Here is an 18,535-nt window from a genome sequence, read left to right as displayed (position 1 = left end):
GGGACAGATAAGAGGTTCTGTGGAAGAGATCGAGAATCCTGGATGGTCTGTTGCCTTCCTGGTGCCAGGGTCCGCGATATCTCAGATCGAGTTCTCAGTATTCTCAAGAGGGAGGGTGAGCAGCTAGATGTCGTGGTCCATGTAGGGACCAATGAAGTGGGTAGGAAGAGTGAGGAGGTCCTGCAAAGAGAGTTTAATGAGTTAGGTGCAAAGTTGAAAGATAGGACCTCCAGGGTTGCAATCTCAGGATTGCTACCCGTGCCACATGCTAGTGAGGCTAGAAATAGGAAGATAATGCATCTAAATACATGGCTAAGGAGTTGGTGCAGGAGGGAGGGCTTCATGTTTCTGAACAATTGGGCCTTGTTCCAGGAAAGATGGGACCTGTTGCGACGGGACGGGTTGCACCTGAACTAGAGGGGGACTAACATCCTTGCAGGAAAGTTTGCTAGTGCTGCTCCGGGGGCTTTGAAGTAGATTTGCAGGGGGAGGGGATCCAGAGTGTTAGAGCAGATAGTGAGGTGAAGGAGGATAAAGGTCATGGGGGAACTGCAAGTATAGTGCATGGTGTAAAGCCAGATCTAACATATAAAGAGGCTTTGAGGAAAGAGAAGCAGAATAAATGGTGTAAAGACAGTAAGGTAGAAGGGCTGAAATGTGTGTACCTCAATGCAAGAAGCATCAGGAACAAAGGTGATGAACTGAGAGCTTGGATACATACATGGAATTATGATGTAGTGGCCATTACAGAGACTTGGCTGGCACCAGGACAGGAATGGATTCTCAATATTCCTGGATTTCAGTGCTTTAAAAGGGATAGAGAAGGCGGAAAAAGGGGAGGAGGGGTGGCATTACTGGTCAGGGATACTATTACAGCTACGGAAAGGGTGGGTAATGTAGCAGGATCCTCTTTTGAGTCAATATGGGTGGAAGTCAGGAACAGGAAGGGAGCAGTTACTCTATTGGGGGTATTCTATAGGCCCCCTGGTAGCAGCAGAGATACAGAGGAGCAGATTGGGAGGCAGATTTTGGAAAGGTGCAAAAATAACAGGGTTGTTATCATGGGTGACTTTAACTTCCCTAATATTGATTGGCACCTGATTAGTTCCAAGGGTTTAGATGGGGCGGATGTTGTTAAGTGTTTCCAGGATGGATTCCTGTCACAGTATGTGGACAGGCCGACCAGGGGGAATGCCATACTAGATCTAGTACTAGGTAATGAACGGGGTCAGGTCACAGATCTCTCAGTGGGTGAGCATCTGGGGGACAGTGACCACCGCTCCCTGGCCTTTATCCTTTTCCATGATAATTATAGAATCAAAGAGGACAGGAAAATTTTTAATTGGGGAAGGGCAAATTATGAGGCTATAAGACTAGAACTTGCGGGTGTGAATTGGGATGATGTTTTTGCAGGGAAATGTACTATGGACATGTGGTCGATGTTTAGGGATCTCTTGCTGAGTGTTAGGGATAAATTTGTCCCGGTGAGGAAGATAAAGAATGGTAGGGTGAAGAAACCATGGGTGACAAGTGAGGTGGAAAATCTAGTCAGGAGGAAGAAGACAGCATACATGAGGTTTGGGAAGCAAGGATCAGATGGGTCTATTGAGGAATATAGGGAAGCAAGAAAGGAGCTTAAGAAGGGGCTGAGAAGAGCAAGAAAGGGGCATGAGAAGGCCTTGGCAAGTAGGGTAAAGGAAAACTCCAAGGCATTCTTCAATTATGTGAAGAAAAAAATGATGACAGGAGTGAAGGTAGGACTGATTGGAGATAAAGGTGGGAAGATGTGCCTGGAGGCTGTGGAAGTGAGGGAGGTCCTCAATGAATACTTCTCTTCGGTATTCACCAATGAGAGGGAACTTGATGAAGGTGATGACAATATGAGTGAGGTTGATGTTCTGGAGCATCTTGATATTAAGGGAGAGGAGGTGTTGGAGTTATTAAAATACATTAGGACGGATATGTCCCCGGGGTCTGACAGAATATTCCCCAGGCTGCTCCACGAGGCGAGGGAAGAGATTGCTGAGCCTCTGGCTAGGATCTTCGGTGGTGGTGGTGTTGTGGATAGTGTAGAGGATTGTCGAAGATTGCAGAGAGACATTGATAGGATGCAGAAGTGGGCTGAGAAGTGGCAGATGGAGTTCAACCTGGAGAAGTGTGAGGTGGCACACTTTGGAAGGACAAACTCCAAGGCAGAGTACAAAGTAAATGGCAGGATAATTGGTAGTGTGGAGGAGCAGAGGGATCTGGGGGTACATGTCCACAGATCCCTGAAAGTTGCCTCACAGGTAGATAGGGTAGTTAAAGAAAGCTTGTGGGGTGTTAGCTGTCATAAGTCGAGGGATAGAGTTTAAGTGTCGCGGAGTAATGATGCAGCTCTATAAAACTCTGGTTAGGCCACACTTGGAGTACTGTGTCCAGTTCTGGTCGCCTCACTATAGGAAGGATGTGGAAGCATTGGAAAGGGTACAGAGGAGATTTACCAGGATGCTGCCTGGTTTAGAGAGTATGCATTATGATCAGAGATTAAGGGAGCTAGGGCTTTACTCTTTGGAGAGAAGGAGGATGAGAGGAGACATGATAGAGGTGTATAAGATAATAAGAGGAATAGATAGAGTGGATAGCCAGCGCCTCTTCCCCAGGGCACCACTGCTCAATACAAGAGGACATGGCTTTAAGGTAAGGGGTGGGAAGTTCAAGGGGGATATTAGAGGAAGGTTGTTTACTCAGAGAGTGGTTGGTGCGTGGAATGCACTGCCTGAGTCAGTGGTGGAGGCAGATACACTAGTGAAATTTAAGAGACTACTAGACAGGTATATGGAGGACTTTAAGGTGGGGGGTTATATGGGAGGCAGGGTTTAAGGGTCGGCACAACATTGTGGGCCAAAGGGTCTGTACTGTGCTGTACTATTCTCTGTTCTATCTCTGTTCTAAACTTCTCACTTTTCACTCTTAATTCATGGTCTCTGGTTGTAGTCCTACCCAATCTCAGAGGAAAAAGCCTGCTTGCAGTTACCTTGTCTATACCTGTTATAATCTCTTCTCAATCTTCTACATTCTAAGGAATAAAGTCCTAACCTATTCAATCTTTCCTTATAACTCAGGTCCTCCAGATCCAGCAACGTCCTTGTAAATTTTCTCTGTACTCTTTCAACCTTGTTTACATCTTTCCTGTAGGTAGCTGGCCAAAACTGCACACAATACTCCAAATTAGGCCTCACCAACGTCCTATACAACTTCAACATCACATCCCATTTCCTGTACTCAATACTTTGATTTAAGGCCAATGTGCCAAAAGTTTTCTTTCTAACCCTATCTACCTATGATGCCATTTTCAGCAAATTATGGACCTGCATTCCCAGATCCCTTTGTCTACCACATTCCTCAGTGTCCTACCTTTCACTGTGTAAGACCTATCCTGGTTGGTCCTATCAAAGTGCAAAATCTCACAGTTGTCTGCATTAAGTTCCACCTGCCATTTTACAGCCCATTTTTCCAGCTGATGCAGATCCCACAAAGCCATACTGATCCAGTTAACCACATTATCATCCAGATCATTGATACAGATGACAAACAACAACGGACCCAGCACTGATCCCTGTGGCACACCACTAGTCACAGGCCTCCAGTCAGGGAGACAACCATCTACTACCACTCTCTGGCTTCTCCCACAAAGCCAGTGTCGAGTCCAGTTTACTACGTCATGCTGAGTGACTGAACCTTCTTGACTAGCATCCCATGTGGGACCCTGTCAAATGCCTTTCTAAAGTCCATGTCGACAACATCTACTGCCTTGCCTTCATCCACTTTCGTGGTAACTTCCTCAGAAAACTCTGTTGGTTAGGTATGACCTACCAGGCACAAAGCCATGCTGACTATCCTTAATCAATCCATGTTTATCCAAATACTCATGTATCAGGTCCCTTGGAACACCTTCCAATAACTTTCCCACTACTCATGTCAGACTCACCAGCCTATAATTTCCTGGTTTATTTTTAGAGCCTTTCTTGGACAGCAGAACAACATTGGCCATTTTCCAATTGTCTAGTACCTCACCTGTCCCTAGGGCGATTCCAGTATCTCTGCTCGGGCCCCAGCAATTTCTGCACTTGCCTACTGCAGGGTCCGAGGGAAAACCTTGTCAGGCCTTGGGGATTTATCCACCCTGATTTGCCTTAGGACAGCAAACACCTCCTCCTCTGTAATCTGTACAGGGTCCGTGAAGTTGATGCTGCTTTGCCTCAACGTCTGTAGATTCTGTACATCTCCCGAGTAAGTCCAGATGCAAAACATCCGTTTAAGATCTCTACCATCTCTTTTGGCTCCATGCATGGATTACCATTCTGATCTTCCAGAGGACCAATTTTGTCTCTCGCTCTTGGATTATCATTCTGATCTTTCAGCGGACCAATTTTATATATCTGTAGTATCCCTTGGGCTTCTCCTTCACCTTGTCTGTTAAGGCAACTTCATGCCTTCTTTCAGCCCTCCTGATTTCTTTCTTAAATGTTCTCATGCATTTCTTATACTCAATAAGCACCCCATTTGTTCCTACTTCCCTATATCTACTATGCACCTCCTTTTTTTTTCTCTTAACCGGGGCCTCAACATCTCTTGAAAACCAAGGTTCCCTGCACTTGTTATCTTTACCTTTTATTCTGACAGGCACATAAAAGCTTTATACCCTCAAAATTTTACTTTTGAAGGCCTCCCACTTTCCAAGTACACCTTTGCCATAAGACAGCCTTTCCCAATCCACACCTGCCAGGTCATTTCTCATACCATCAAAAGTGGCCTTTCTCCTGTTTAGAATCTCAACCTGTGGACCAGACCTATCTTTTTTGCATATTTACTCTGAAAGCAATGGCACTGTGGTCACTAGATGCAAAGTGTTCCCTTACACATCACCTGCCCTGTCTCATCCCCTAATAGCAGAAACAGTATCGCATGCTCTCTCATTGGGACTTCCATGTACTGATGAAGGACACATTCCTGAACACATTTGACAAACTCTATCCCATCTTGTCCTTTTACAGTATGGGAATCCCAGTCAATATGGAAAGTTAAAATCACCTACTATAACAACTTTATGTTTCTTGCAACAATCTGCGATCTCTTTACAAATTTTTTCCTCTAAATTCCCAGTACTGTTGGGTGGTCTATAATATAACCCCATTAATGTGGTCATACCTTTCTTATTTTTCAATTCCACCCATAACGCCTCACTAGATGAGTTTTCCAGTCTGTCCGTCGACATATCCCCTGACTAGTAACGGCTTTGTGACAGCAGGGACACGCAGCGCGTCTGGCAAGGTATACAAACCGTAACTAGTTTCCGTACATCAACAACAGCGACGACTCCCATCCTGATAAGCTGAATGCTTTCTATACACAATTTCATCAATGGAATGATGTGTCATCATCGAGGAAAGCCCCCTCTCCCCTGAGGAATGAGGCCAGGAGGACCCTAGCCAGGGTAAACCCACACAAAGCTGCAGAGGCAGACAACATGCCTAGTCAGGTGCTGAGGGACTGTGTGGATCAGCTAACAGAGGTCTCATTCAGTATCTCTCCGAAACAGTCCACTCTCCCTGCAGGCTTCAAGGCAGCACCCATCATTCCCGTGCCCAAGAGAGCAACAATAATTGGTTGAAATGATTATCGCCCAGTAGCACGGACTTCAACAATGGTGAAGTGCTTTGAGCATGTTTGGTACTGGATCATATAAAATCCCACCTTCCAGCTACATTGGACACTTTCCAGTTTGCCTACCGCTCAAACTGGTCCACTCATGATGCCATAGCCTCGGCCATCTACTCCGTCCTGTCCCACCCAGAAAACTATGCCTCATACACCAGGGTGCTGTTCGTCAATGTCAGCTTGGCATTTAACATGCTCATCCCTCAGAAGCTGCTGGGTAAACTGTCCTCATTGGGACTCAACAGCCCTCTGCATAACTGGAGCTTGGGACTTCTTGACAGGAAGAGCCAGTCAGTCAGAGTTGGCAGCAACATCTCAAGATCCATCACGTTGAGCACTGGTGCCCCCACCCCCCCAGGGCTGTGTGCTCAGTCTGCTGCTGACTCACAACTGCACTGCCAGACTCAGCTCGAACCACATCAGGTTTGCTGCTGATACTCCAGTGGTTGGCCTCATCAGCAACAATGATGGATCGTGTACAGAAAGGAGGTGGAGAGGCTTGTGAAATGTGCAAAAACAACAACTTGAGTCTCAACGTTGACAGGACAAAAGAGATGACTGTGGACTTCAGGAAGGCGTGGGTCCACCACTCTCCATTGCACGTCAATGGCTCTGCCGAGGAGGGAGAGAAGAGCAGAAAGTTCCTTGTGTGCACCTATCAGACAATCTAACCTGGACCACCAACACCACCTCATTGGTCAAGAAGACGCAGCAGCGTCCACGCTTTCTGAGGAGATTGAGGTGTGCAAGGCAACCCCCCCCCCCCCATTCTACAGGAACACCATGGAGAGTGTCCTGTCTGGCTGCATCATTGTGTGGTACAGAAGCTGCAGGGCATCAGATTGCAAGACAGAGAACAGTAAAAACTGCTGTGAGAATCATCAAGGCCTTCCTCCCCACTGTTTGTGACATTTACCGGGTGCGTTGCAGATGAAGGATCTGAAGCATTATTGAGGATCCCCACCACCCATCCCTCAGTCTCTTTGACCCACTACCATCGGGTTTAAGGTACAGGAGCATCAGGACTAGGACTGCCAGCCTGAGTACGGCTTCTTCCCTCAGACTGGGAGACTAATGAATACCCTGCCACCACCGAGGTCTCACCACTGAGATAGTGAGCTGTTTACTGTTTACCTGTGCTCTGCACTACATGCATTTTGAATTATATTTTATTAACTTATGGAATAACATTTTGGTCTATGTGCTGTGTGTGATGACCTTTGATGCCGTGACCAATCAGGAAACTATCAATATTCACTTTAAATATACCAATGGACTTGACCTCCACCGCAGTCTGTGGCAGAGCACTCCACAGATTCACTACTCTCTGGCTAAAACATTCCTCTTACCTCTGATCTAAAGGGTCGCCCCTCAATTTTGAAGCTGTGCGCTCTAGTTCTGGATCCCCCCACCATAGGAAACATCCTCTCCACATCTACCTTATCTAGTTGTTTCAACATTCGGTAGATTTCAATGAGATCCCCCAGCATTCTTCTAAATTCCAGTGAGTACAGGCCCAAAGCTGCCAAATGCTGCCCATATGTTAACCCCTTCATTCCAGAATCGTCCTCATAAACCTCCTCTGGACTCTCTCCAATGACAACACACCCTTTTTGAGATATGGGGGCCAAAACTGTTGACAATACTCCAAGTGCAGCCTGACTAGTGTCTTATAAAGGCTCAGCATTATCTCCTTGCTTTTATATTCTATTCCCCTTGAAATAAATGTCAACATTGTATTTGCCTTCTTTACCAGACTCAACCAGTGAATTAACCTTGTGTAGTCTTGCATGAGGACTCCCAAGTCCCTCTGCACCTCTGATGTTTGAATTTTCTCCCCATTTAGATAATATCTGCGCTATTGTTCCTTTTACTAAAATGCATTATCGTACATTTCCCAACACTGTAATCCATCTGCCACTTTTTGCATTCTTGAAGGCATTCAACAAAATCTCTCTCTTGTGATCCAACACCAAACTGATCTTCCCAATCCCCTTTCATATTGAAGTCCCCCATGACAATTGTGTTATTACCCTTTATTACATGCCCTTTCCAGCTCCCTTTGCAGTCTCAACCTCACATGTTGGCTACTATTTGGAGGCCTATATTGTTTCTGAACTCCACTCACAAAGATTCAACATTCTCTGACCCTATGTCATCTTTTTCTAAACCACACCACCACCTATGCCTCTGTGCCTGTCCTTTCAATACAAAGCATATCCTTTGATGTTAAAATCCCAACTATGACCTTCTTTCAGCCACGTCTCAGTGATGCCCATACTGACCAATCTCTAAATGTGTCACAAATTCATCCACCTTATTCCAAATGCTATGCGCATTTAAATACAGCACCTTCAGTCCTGCATTCTTCACCCTTATGAATTTTGCCTCTGTGATACAATTTAACTCTGCTCTGTCTGCATTTATACTCAGTCATTGGCTTGTCCTTCCTTACATTCATGTTACACCCATCATCTACTTGTAAACCTGCTGGCTCATCCTCAGCTCTATCATACTGGTTCCCATCCCCCTGTCATGTTAGTTTAAACCACTCCCAACAGCTCTAGCAAACCTGCCCGCAAGGATATTGGTCCCTCTCAAATTCAAGTGCAACCCATCCCTTTTACCTGTGTCGTTGGTACCAACATGTACCACAACCTCTGGCTGCTCACCCTCCCTTCTCAGGATATTGTAGACGTGTACAGAAACTTGGTGGACCCAGGCACCTGGGAGATAAACGACCATCTGTTTTTCTTTTTTGAGTCCCCAGGATCACCTATCTGTCCCCCTAGCTATAGAGTTCCCTATTACTGGTGCCTTCCTCTTCAGCTCCCTACCCTTCTGAGCCACATGGCCAGAGGCACGGCCGCTGTTGCTTCCCCCAGGTAGGACGTACCCCCCCCCCACAACAGTACCTAAAATGGAGTACTTATTATTGAGGGGGATGGACACAGGGGCACTCTCCACTATCTGATGTTCTTCCTTCCCTCTCCTGACAGTCACCCATTTATCTGTCGCCCTGTAGCCTTGGGGTGACTACCTCCCTGTAGCTTCTGTCTATCACTGCTCACTGTCAAAGGTCATCGAGCTGCAGCTCCAGTTCCCTAACACGGTCTCTAGGGAGCTGCATTTCGATGTACCTGGTGCAGATGTGGCCATCGGGGAGGCTGGAAGTCTCCTGCAAATCCCACATCTGACACCCAGAACAGAACCCTGGCTCTGTAGACATACCCCCTATTCTGTCAGGAGTTAAATAAGAAAAAGAAATAAGAAATAAATTTACCCTACTTGATTTGCCTCCACCTGTTCTCGCCGAAGCCTTACCCTCTGACACAGACTACTCCGATGACTGCTTCGCCAGATGTACCCCTCTTTTATGGAGACTGGGTTTTCAAGCTCTGATCTGGACCAGCACAGGAATGCTTCTACTGACCCAGGTGCTGAATTAGCAGAAGGATTTAAGATTGTAAGTTATAGAAGTAAAATCAGGCCATTCAGCCCATTGAGTCTGATCTGCCATTCTATCTTGGCTAATTTATTATCCCTGTCACTAATCTCCTGCCTTCTCCCTGTAACCTTTGACCCCCCGACTAATCAAGAACCCATTAAAGTCTGCTTTATGTATACCTAATAACTTCGCCTCCCCAAGCGTCTGTGGCAATGAATTCCACAGATAAGCTGGAAAAATTGCCTATTTTTCTTGATTATTTCTGACCTATTCCACCCAAGCCCCTCTTCACTCAAGTTTTCTTTTCCATCTTCTCCTTCACTTGACATTTCACAAGCCTTTCTGTGCTACTAACCTCAGGGTATCCAAAGCAAACATCCTTTTTCTATTAAGCTCATCAACCTTGTGTGCTCTTTGAACATCCAACAAGCTTCAGATCCAGCAATCCTTAACTTTTTACTGAGTCGGCACAGTGTTAGTTTAAAGCCCCTAGTATTCCACGTTCTGTCTCCTCCCACCCACAAGATGTCCACACTGGAATTATGTGATGGGTTGGATTTTCCTTGGGACAATGAAGTGTGAAATAGTTGCTCCCATCTGCATTTGCTCAGCACTTCCGAAGCGAGCTCCGTTCAGAATCAGGTTTATTATCACCAGCATGTGATGTGAAATTTGTTCACGGAGCTGGCACTCAACAGATCACCGAGTGTCAATGATGTGAGAGGAAACTGGAGCACCCTGGGGAGCTCTGCGGAGTATTTGCAGCATTTTCAGAGAGTCAGACAACATGGAACCAGGCCCTTCAGCTCATAGAATATACTAACTCAAACACGAGGAATTCTGCAGATGCTGGAAATTCAAGCAACACACATAGAAGTTGCTGGTGAACACAGCAGGCCAGGCAGCATCTATAGGAAGAGGTACAGTCGACGTTTCAGGCCGAGACCCTTCGTCAGGACTAACTGAAGGAAGAGTTAGTAAGAGATTTGAAAGTGGGAGGGAGAGGGGGAGATCCAAAATGATAGGAGAAGACAGGAGGGGGAGGGATGGAGCCAAGAGCAGGACAGGTGATTGACAAAAGGGATATGAGAGGATCATGGGACAGGAGGCAGGAGGTTTATGCCATCATGTCACTATCTGATGGCATGAACATTGAGTTCTCAAACTTCTGCTAATGCCCCACCTCCCCCTTGTAACCCTTCCATTATTTATTTATTTATGTACAGGCATTCTTTTTCTCTCTCCTTTTTCTCCTGTCGCTCTCACTATACCCCTTGCCCATCCTCTGGGCTTCCCCCCTCCCCCTTTCTTTCTCCCTGGGCCTCCTGTCCCATGATCCTCTCATATCCCTTTTGCCAATCAACTTTCCAGCTCTTGGCTCCATCCCTCCCCCTCCGGTCTTCTCCTGTCATTTCAGATCTCCCCCTCCCCCTCCCACTTTCAAATCTCTTACTATCTCTAATTTCATGTAGTCCTGATGAAAGGTCTCAGCCCGAAATGTCGACTGTTCCACTTCCTAGAGATACTGCCTGGCCTGCTGACTATACTAACTATTTGGCACCATATATACTATGGGCCAGTATCTTACCTTCTTAGCAAGGACAGTCCCTGCTTCCAGCATTGCTCTATCAGTGGGCGAAAGATTTATACTGGCTCTAACTTGCCTCTCTCCCTCACAGCCATTCTTCTGCATCTTGGAGATGTGGTTTCAGGGAGATTTCTCAGTGCAGTTTGCAGAAAACTGCGGGAATTTGAGGCCACACTGCTGTGCATGTGATTCAGATTCATTTATTTATCACACGTACATGGAAATACACAGTGAAATAGGTCGTTTACGTTAACAACCAGTACGCCTAAGGATGTGCTGGGGGCAGCTCGCAAGTGTCACCACACATTCTGGCTCCAACATAGCATATCCACATCGCGCAGCAGAACAGCACAAGCAACAACAGAAAACAGAGACAACAGCAAAACAAGCTCCTTTCCCACCCACTCATACAGGTCTCCAACCCCAGGACAGGCCACTCTGGGCCTCTGGATCCAGCCCTTGGCCTAGACTCTCAGACATTGGGTCTCTGACTATCACAGGACTCGCCGATTATGGGACATTAAGCTTCAGACCTTGGAGTCTGATGTTGGAGCATTAGCTGGATCATCTGGAATGAGGACCTCTCAGGAAGTTCTGTGATTTCTCTGTTCACCCTCCAGAGTTTTGAACTTCCTGCTGGTTACAGGGGGAAATGTTGATAATCCCATAGAAAACTGGAGAAGGAATAGACTGCCCTGCCTTTCAATATAATCATAGCTGATCTCCCCCAGCCCTCAACTCCTCATTGCCTTCAATTCCTCAATCTTGGGGGGAGGGGAGTCAAAAGTTCCTGCTTCGTCTTTAAATAACCTCTCCCCACCCCAGTCTCTAGTGTGACCTCTAACTCCTCCACATCCCCGTACCTAAATCTTAACCTGACCCCTAACTCCCCGTTACCAAAACTAGAACCTTTTTTTTAAAAAAGAACAGCGAAGTCTGAGCCAAGACCTCAACAGCTTGTTGCGACCTCAACCATCTTCTCTGAAGCTCCTGCACTTGAGAGCATGTCCCGGATGATGAGGGTGAAGATGCCCTCCATCGTGGAGAGGATTGTGCCCATGATGGAGCTGGAGAAAGCTAAATTCTCAATAAGCTATTGGAGACTTCAGGGCTTAAGGAACAAATGGGGAGAAAGAGGTAGTTACTTTGTGGATCTCTAATGAGCAAGCATAAGGCCACAGACTCCAAGATCTATGTAACCCCTCGGATAGGTGGGGTGTGCTGGTGGACCAAATCTCTCTTCTGACATTTATTTTAGATCTACATCCTCCGGTTATTTAGCCTTCCTTTTATTGCCTTTCGTTCCTAACTTAAAAGAAAAGTACAGAATGTGAAGCGAAGGAAGGCAGCGGACAGCAGCCAGTGGTTATGTTTTTGCCGGTGTCAATGTTGGCATGCACCGTTTTGATTGGCCAGGAGATGGCGCTGTTTACTACCAAATCTGCGGACGACTGGTAAAACGTCCTTGACGCCTCTATTGGTGAGAGTTTCTCTTTGTAATGAGGATCAATGGACTGTGGAAGTTTTAACACTTAACAATCTCGTCCTTTTTATGCAGTGGATTTGCTTATTAGCCCTCTGCGTTTATCTTCCTACTCCCTTTCCCCAGAATTTAGAGGATTGGATTGTAGCTACTAGTGTTCATTCCCCTTAGAAGATGAATTGGAATTAGTTACTTATTGTCATAGAATACTACAGCACAGGAATAGGCTCTTTGTCCCATCTAGCCTGTGCCAAACTTTTATTCTGCCAAGGCTCATTGACCCACATCCGGACATGGCCCTCCATACCCTTCCCATTCGTGTACTTATCCAAACTTCTTTCAAATATTGCAATCGAACCCACGTCCACCACTTCCGCTGGTAGTTTGTCCACACTCACACCACCCTCTGAGTGAAAAATGTTTCCCTCAGATTCCCTTTAAATATTTTGCCTTTCACCCTTAACTAATGACCTTTAATTCAAGTCCCACCCAACCTAAGTAGAAAAAGCCTGCTTGCATTTACCCTTTCCATACCCATCATAATTGTGTATGCCTCTATCAAATCTCCTCTCGTTCTCCTACACCTCAGGGAATGAAGTCCAAACCCATTCAACTTCTCCCTATAACTCAGGCCCTCAAGACCTGCATTAAATTCCATCTACCATTTTCCACCCATTTTGCCAGCTGGTGGAGATCCTGCTGCAGGCTCTGATGGTCTTCCTCACTGTCCACAACACCCCCAGTCTTGGTGTCATCCACAAATTTGCTGATCCAATTGATCACATTATCATCCAGATCATTGATATAGATGACAAACAATAACAGACCCAGCACCAATCAGTCGGAGAGGCAACCATCTACTACCACTCTCTGGTTTGGCTTCTCCCACAAGCCAGTGTCTAATCCAATTTACTACCACATCTTGAATGCTGAGCGATTGAACCTTGTTGACCAACCTCCTGTGCAGGACCTTGTCAAAGGCCTTGCTAAAGTCCACTCAGTTTCTACTAGCAACAGTAGTGTTGGCAGCAAATTTCTAGATGGCGATGAGCTGTGCCTAGCCACGTTGTGATGAGTGCAGAGAGAGAGGTTTTCCTGATGTCGGTTTGTCACTGCTGATGGGATCTCCTCTCTTTCCCCTACAGGTATCCGTGTGCTGGATGGACCCTTGACCGACAGCATTGAGGCAATGGCTTTCAACAAGCACTTTCAGATCAATGACATTTATAGCTGCAGGTTTGTATTCCTAATGGGGTGGGTCAGTGGGGGTGCTGTGTATCATTGTTGAGTGCAGAATTAGGCCATTCAGCCCATCGAGTCTGCTCCACCATTCCTTCACGGCTGATCCCAGGTCCAACTCAACCCCATACACCTGTCCTCTCACCATATCCCTTGATGTCCCGACCAATCAGGAATCTTATCAATTTCCTCTTTGGATATAACCACAGACTTTGCCTCAACTGCAGTCTGTGGCAGAGCACTCCACAGCCAAGTAAACTATCTTGGGTCCAGTAATTGGTAGGGGGTTGGGTCATGCTGTGTGCCTGATCTGGGAGATGATCAGTCTGATGGAGCTTTCAGTCTCCGGAACGGTAGTCTGATTACAGTGACTAGGTGTCCAACATATAGATCTAACGGTAGAACAGTGAGGTAGTGTAACCTTTTACAGTGCCTGAGATTACTGATTGAAGCATGGCAGAACAGTAGTGTCACAGTTAATTTAAAGCTATTACAGCACCAGCAATCAGGTTTAATTGTCTATAAGGAGTTTGTACATTCTTCCCATGACCACGTGGATTTCCTCTGTTTGCTCCCACATTCCAAAGATGTACGGGTTTGGTTTAGTAAGTTGTAGGCATACATATGATGTTGGCACCGGGAGCATGGCACCATTTGCGGTCTGCCCCCAGCACACACTCAGACTGTAGTTGTTGATGCAAATGATGCATTTCACTGTATGTTTCAATGTACATGTGACAAATAAAGCTAATCTTCAATCTTTACATTTACTAGAGTTTCATTACCCTCAGGTCATCCTGAAATGAATGTGGATGGTGCTATATAAAAGCAATTAGCACTTTCATAGTTTGTTGATGTATCTTGAAGTGATTGGGAATGTCGCTTGCAAAAGCCACTCACTTTGTCAGCAAATTCCAGCAGCTACAGTCTCCCTGTCTGCAGGCATTCTGAAAGTGCCAGTTGACACGATCTTGATTCCCCATCTGTACTTAAGTCAGCAAGAGCTCGCCCCTTGGCTAAGTTATAGCAAGCGGAAATAGGCGGAACACTAAAAAGGAAGAAAGTTTTGTGCAAAGCAGAGGCACCGTGTTTGATTTCTAGTGGTCTATATTTAACACAGACTGAGCACCCATTTTGTTTTCTCAAGTTAGCTGTTTTCTTCACCCGACATCACTCAACATAAACTATCTTGAAATGTAAATTAATGTAGAAGTCTAAGAGTCAAAGCAAATTCGACCAGTTATTAGGTTTGTCCATGTCTAATAGTTTTATCTTCAACCTGAGATTCTCGGTTTAATTGATTCTGATTTAGATTTATTTATTACCTGTACATCAAAACATGCGTCATTTGTGCTATGTTGGTTTTTAATACAAATAACCTACGGACGTGCTGAGAGCTGTGGAGCTTTCCAGGGGAGCTGGTTCTTTCCTCACTTCTCACGTCAAGGATGACTTGCTCCTCCTCCAGCTCTGTGGCGGCTGTTGGAACCATTGAACATAGAACAGTGCAGCACTGTACAGACCCTTCAGCCCACAGTGTTGTGCCAGCATTTTGACCCACAGTAAAATCAATATGACCCTTCCCTCCTTAGATGTACTCATCTAAGTCTTAAATGCCCTAAATGTCTACTACACCCACCCCTGCCAGGATTTCCATGCACCCACCACTCTTAAAAAAAATTAAAAACCTGTATGGGATCTGCAAACTTCAACACATCTGGGACAGAAGACGCCTTTTGGTCAGGTAGGTGAGTGGAATGGGAGTAGTGTCTACTTCTAGCTGTCCATAAAACCGTAAGATATAGGAGCAGAATTGGGCCATTTCACCCATCGAGTATGCTACGCCATTTCATCAGGGCTGATCCAATTTTCCCCTCAGCCCCAATCTCCTGCCTTCTCCCTGTTTCCCTTCATCAACCTCTGCCTTAAATATACGTAAAGTATAGGCCTCCACGGCCACCTGTAGGAACAAATTCCACAGATTCACCACTCTGGCCAAAGGAATTTCTCCTCATTTTTAAAAGGGCATCTCTCTATTTTGAGGCTGTGTTCTTTGGGTCTTAGATTCCCGCACCATAGGAACCATCTGCTACACATCCACTTTGTCAATGCCTTTCAACATTCGATAGCTTTCAATGAAGTCACCCCTCATTCTTCTGAATGCCAGTGAGTACAAGACCAGAGCTATCAGTCTGAGTTGAGGAATGGTCAATCAGCAAGAGGCAGTGCAGTGCGTAAAAAGAGCTACTTTCAGTCAGTCCTGCGTTCAAGGTTTAAAAGCAGAGCTTCGTGCCAGTTTTTCTGAGTTGGAAGATCCATGTCAGGGCTGCATAAAAAGAGCTACCTTTTAATCAGGACAATCGAGATTTCAAAGGCAGAGTTTTGCCGCCGCTTCTCTGAGTTGAGGAGCGACCAATCAGCGAGATGGATTCATTACAAAGGGCCAGTAAGAATATTTCAAGGGCAAGCGGGGCGGCCAGTGTTTAGAGTGGCTTTTGCTCATCAGGCTTGGGTGAAGTACATTGTCTTTATCAGTCTCTCTTCTCTCTCCTCCCTCCCCCCCCCCCCGTATTTGTTCATTCTTCATCTGTTAGGGCATTGTAGATTAGTGAGAATGGCTCCAGGGGAAGTGTTTCGTACTGTATGTGGGAAATCTGGGAGACTTGCAGTCTCCTGGACAACCACAACTGTACTAGGTGTACCAAGCTCCAGCTCCTGAGAGAACGTGTATAAGGAACTGGAGCTGCAGCTCGATGACCTTCGACTCATACGGGAGAATGAGGATGCGATAGACAAGAGCTACAGGGAGGTTGTCACCCCTAGGGTGCAGGAGACAGGTGACTGGGTGACGGTCAGGAGAAAGAGGGAAAAGGGGCCGTCAGCACAGAATGTGAGGGGTATGACCTACCGGGAGGGACGTAACCACAGTGACCGGGTCTCTGGCACTGAGTCCGGTGCTGTGGCTCAGTAGAGCAGGGAGGTGAAGAGGACTGTACTGTTGATAGGAGATTCCTTAGTCAGAGGAACAGGTTCTGTAGGCGCGATACAGACACCTGGATGGTATGTTGCCTCCCTGGTGCCAGGGTCAGGGGTGTCTCGGATAGGGCATTCTCGAGGGTGAAGGGGAGCAGCCAGAAGTCTTGGTACATATTGGCACCAATGACATAGGTAGACAAGGTGAGGAGGTCCTGAAGAGAGATTTTAAGGAGCTAGGTAGAAAGGTGAAAAACAGAACCTCCGGGGTAGGAATCCCTAGATTGTTGCCTGTGCTACGTGCCAGAGGGAGAAAGAATAGGATGATTTGGTAGGAAAATGTGTGGCTGAGCAACGGGTGCAGGGAGCAGTGGTTCGAATTTATAGATGGTTGTAATCTCTTCTGGGGAAGACATGACCTGTACAAAAGGGACAGGTTACACCTGAATCCAAAGGTGTCCAATATCCTTGCAGGTAGGTTGGCTAGAGTTGTTCGGGTGGGTTTACATTAATTTGGCAGGGGGATGGGAACTGGAGTGACAGTGATGAAGATGAGGTGGTTGGTTTACAAACAGAGGCAATGTGTGGTGAGACTCCTAACAAGAAGAAGCTGATGATGGGGTAAAATTGCAGTCAACAGGATGAGTTGCAGCGTAAGATGCGGATAAAATCGAAAAAGGGTGAATACAGGACTGAAGGTATTATAATTGAATGCCTGCAGTATACGGAATAAGGTAGATGAACTTGTAGCATGTATGATGTTGTAGGCATCACTGAATCATGGTGGAAAGACTATACCTGGGAGCTTAATGTCCAAGGAAAAAGAACCTTGGGGGCAAGTGATCAAATTCACCCTGAAATTTGAGAAGGAGCAGCTAAAGTCAGATGTATCAGTATTACATTGGAGTAAAGGGAATTACAGAGGCATGAGAGAGGAGATGGCCAGAATTGATTGGAAAAGAACACTGGTAGGGATTTCCGAAGCAATTCGGAAGGCACTGGATATATACATCCCAAAAAGGAAAAGGAAAGATGACACAACTGTGGCTAACAAGAGAAGTCAAAGCCAACATAAAAGCCAAAGAGAGGGCATATAATAGAGCAAAAACTAGTGGGAAGTTAAAGGATTGGGAAGCTTTAAAAAATCAACAGAAGGCAACTAAAAGATTCATTAAGAAAGAATAAAGGTAAGTTTGCCAATAATATTAAAGAGGATACCAAAAGTTTCTTCAGATATATAAAATGTAAAAAAAGGCGAGAGTGGATATCAGGCCACTGGAAAATAACGTTGGAGAGGTAGTGATGGGGGACAAGGAAATAGTGGATGAATTGAATAAGTATTTTGCATCAGTCTTCACTGGAGTACACCAGCAGTATGGTGGAGGTTCCAGGTGTCAGGGGTCATGAAGTGTATGAAGTTACCATAACTGAGAGAAGGTTCTTGGGAAACTAAAAGGTCTGAAGGTAGATAAGTCACCTGGACCAGGTGGACCACACCCCAGGGTTCTGAAAGAGGTGGCTGAAGAGATTGTGGAGGCATTAATAATGATCTTTCAAGAATCACTTGATTCTGGAATTGTTTTGGAGGACTGGGAAATTGCAAATATCACTTCACTCTTCAAGAAGGGAGGGAGGCAGAAGAAAGGAAACTATAGGCCAGTTAGTCTGACCTCTGTGGTTGGGAAGATGTTGGAGTCCATTGTTAAGGATGTGGTTTTGGGGTACTTCGAGGTACATGATAAAATAGGCCATAGTCAGCATGGTTTCTTCAAGGAAAAATCTTGCCTGACAAATCTGTTGGAACTATTTGAGGAAATATAAAGCAGGGTAGACAAAGGAGAATTGGTTGATGTTGTGTACTTGGATTTTCAGAAGGCGTTTGACAAGGTGCCACACATGAGTCTGCTTAACAAGCTATGAGCCCATGATATTACAGGAAAGATTCTGGCATGGATAAAGCAGTGGCTGATTGGCAGGAGGGAAAGAGTGGGAATAAAGGGAGTCTTTTCTGGTTGACTACCGGTAACTTGTGGTGTTCCACAGGGTTCTGTGTTGCGAGCGATTTTTAAAAATGTTATATGCTAATGATTTGGATGATGGAATT

At 45.8% G+C, this 18,535-nt stretch overlaps 1 protein-coding gene across 7 annotated transcripts in view; it reads left to right on the top strand.

The window, feature by feature from the left end:
* LOC134341013 (proprotein convertase subtilisin/kexin type 7-like) overlaps positions 1 to 18,535 on the top strand; it is a 323,082-nt gene that overhangs the window by 69,813 nt on the left and 234,734 nt on the right. For all 7 annotated transcript variants that reach the window (XM_063038716.1, XM_063038711.1, XM_063038717.1 and 4 more), the window contains one exon: positions 13,365 to 13,455. In XM_063038716.1, the coding sequence (XP_062894786.1) occupies positions 13,365 to 13,455 (91 nt within the window). The remainder of the gene's footprint in view (positions 1 to 13,364; positions 13,456 to 18,535) is intronic.

This window comes from Mobula hypostoma, chromosome X2 (assembly GCF_963921235.1).
Source record: "Mobula hypostoma chromosome X2, sMobHyp1.1, whole genome shotgun sequence".
In the NCBI taxonomy this organism is placed as follows: domain Eukaryota; kingdom Metazoa; phylum Chordata; class Chondrichthyes; order Myliobatiformes; family Myliobatidae; genus Mobula; species Mobula hypostoma.
The sequence above is the reverse complement of the archived record's forward strand: the minus strand, read 5'-3'. Positions and strand labels throughout refer to the sequence as shown.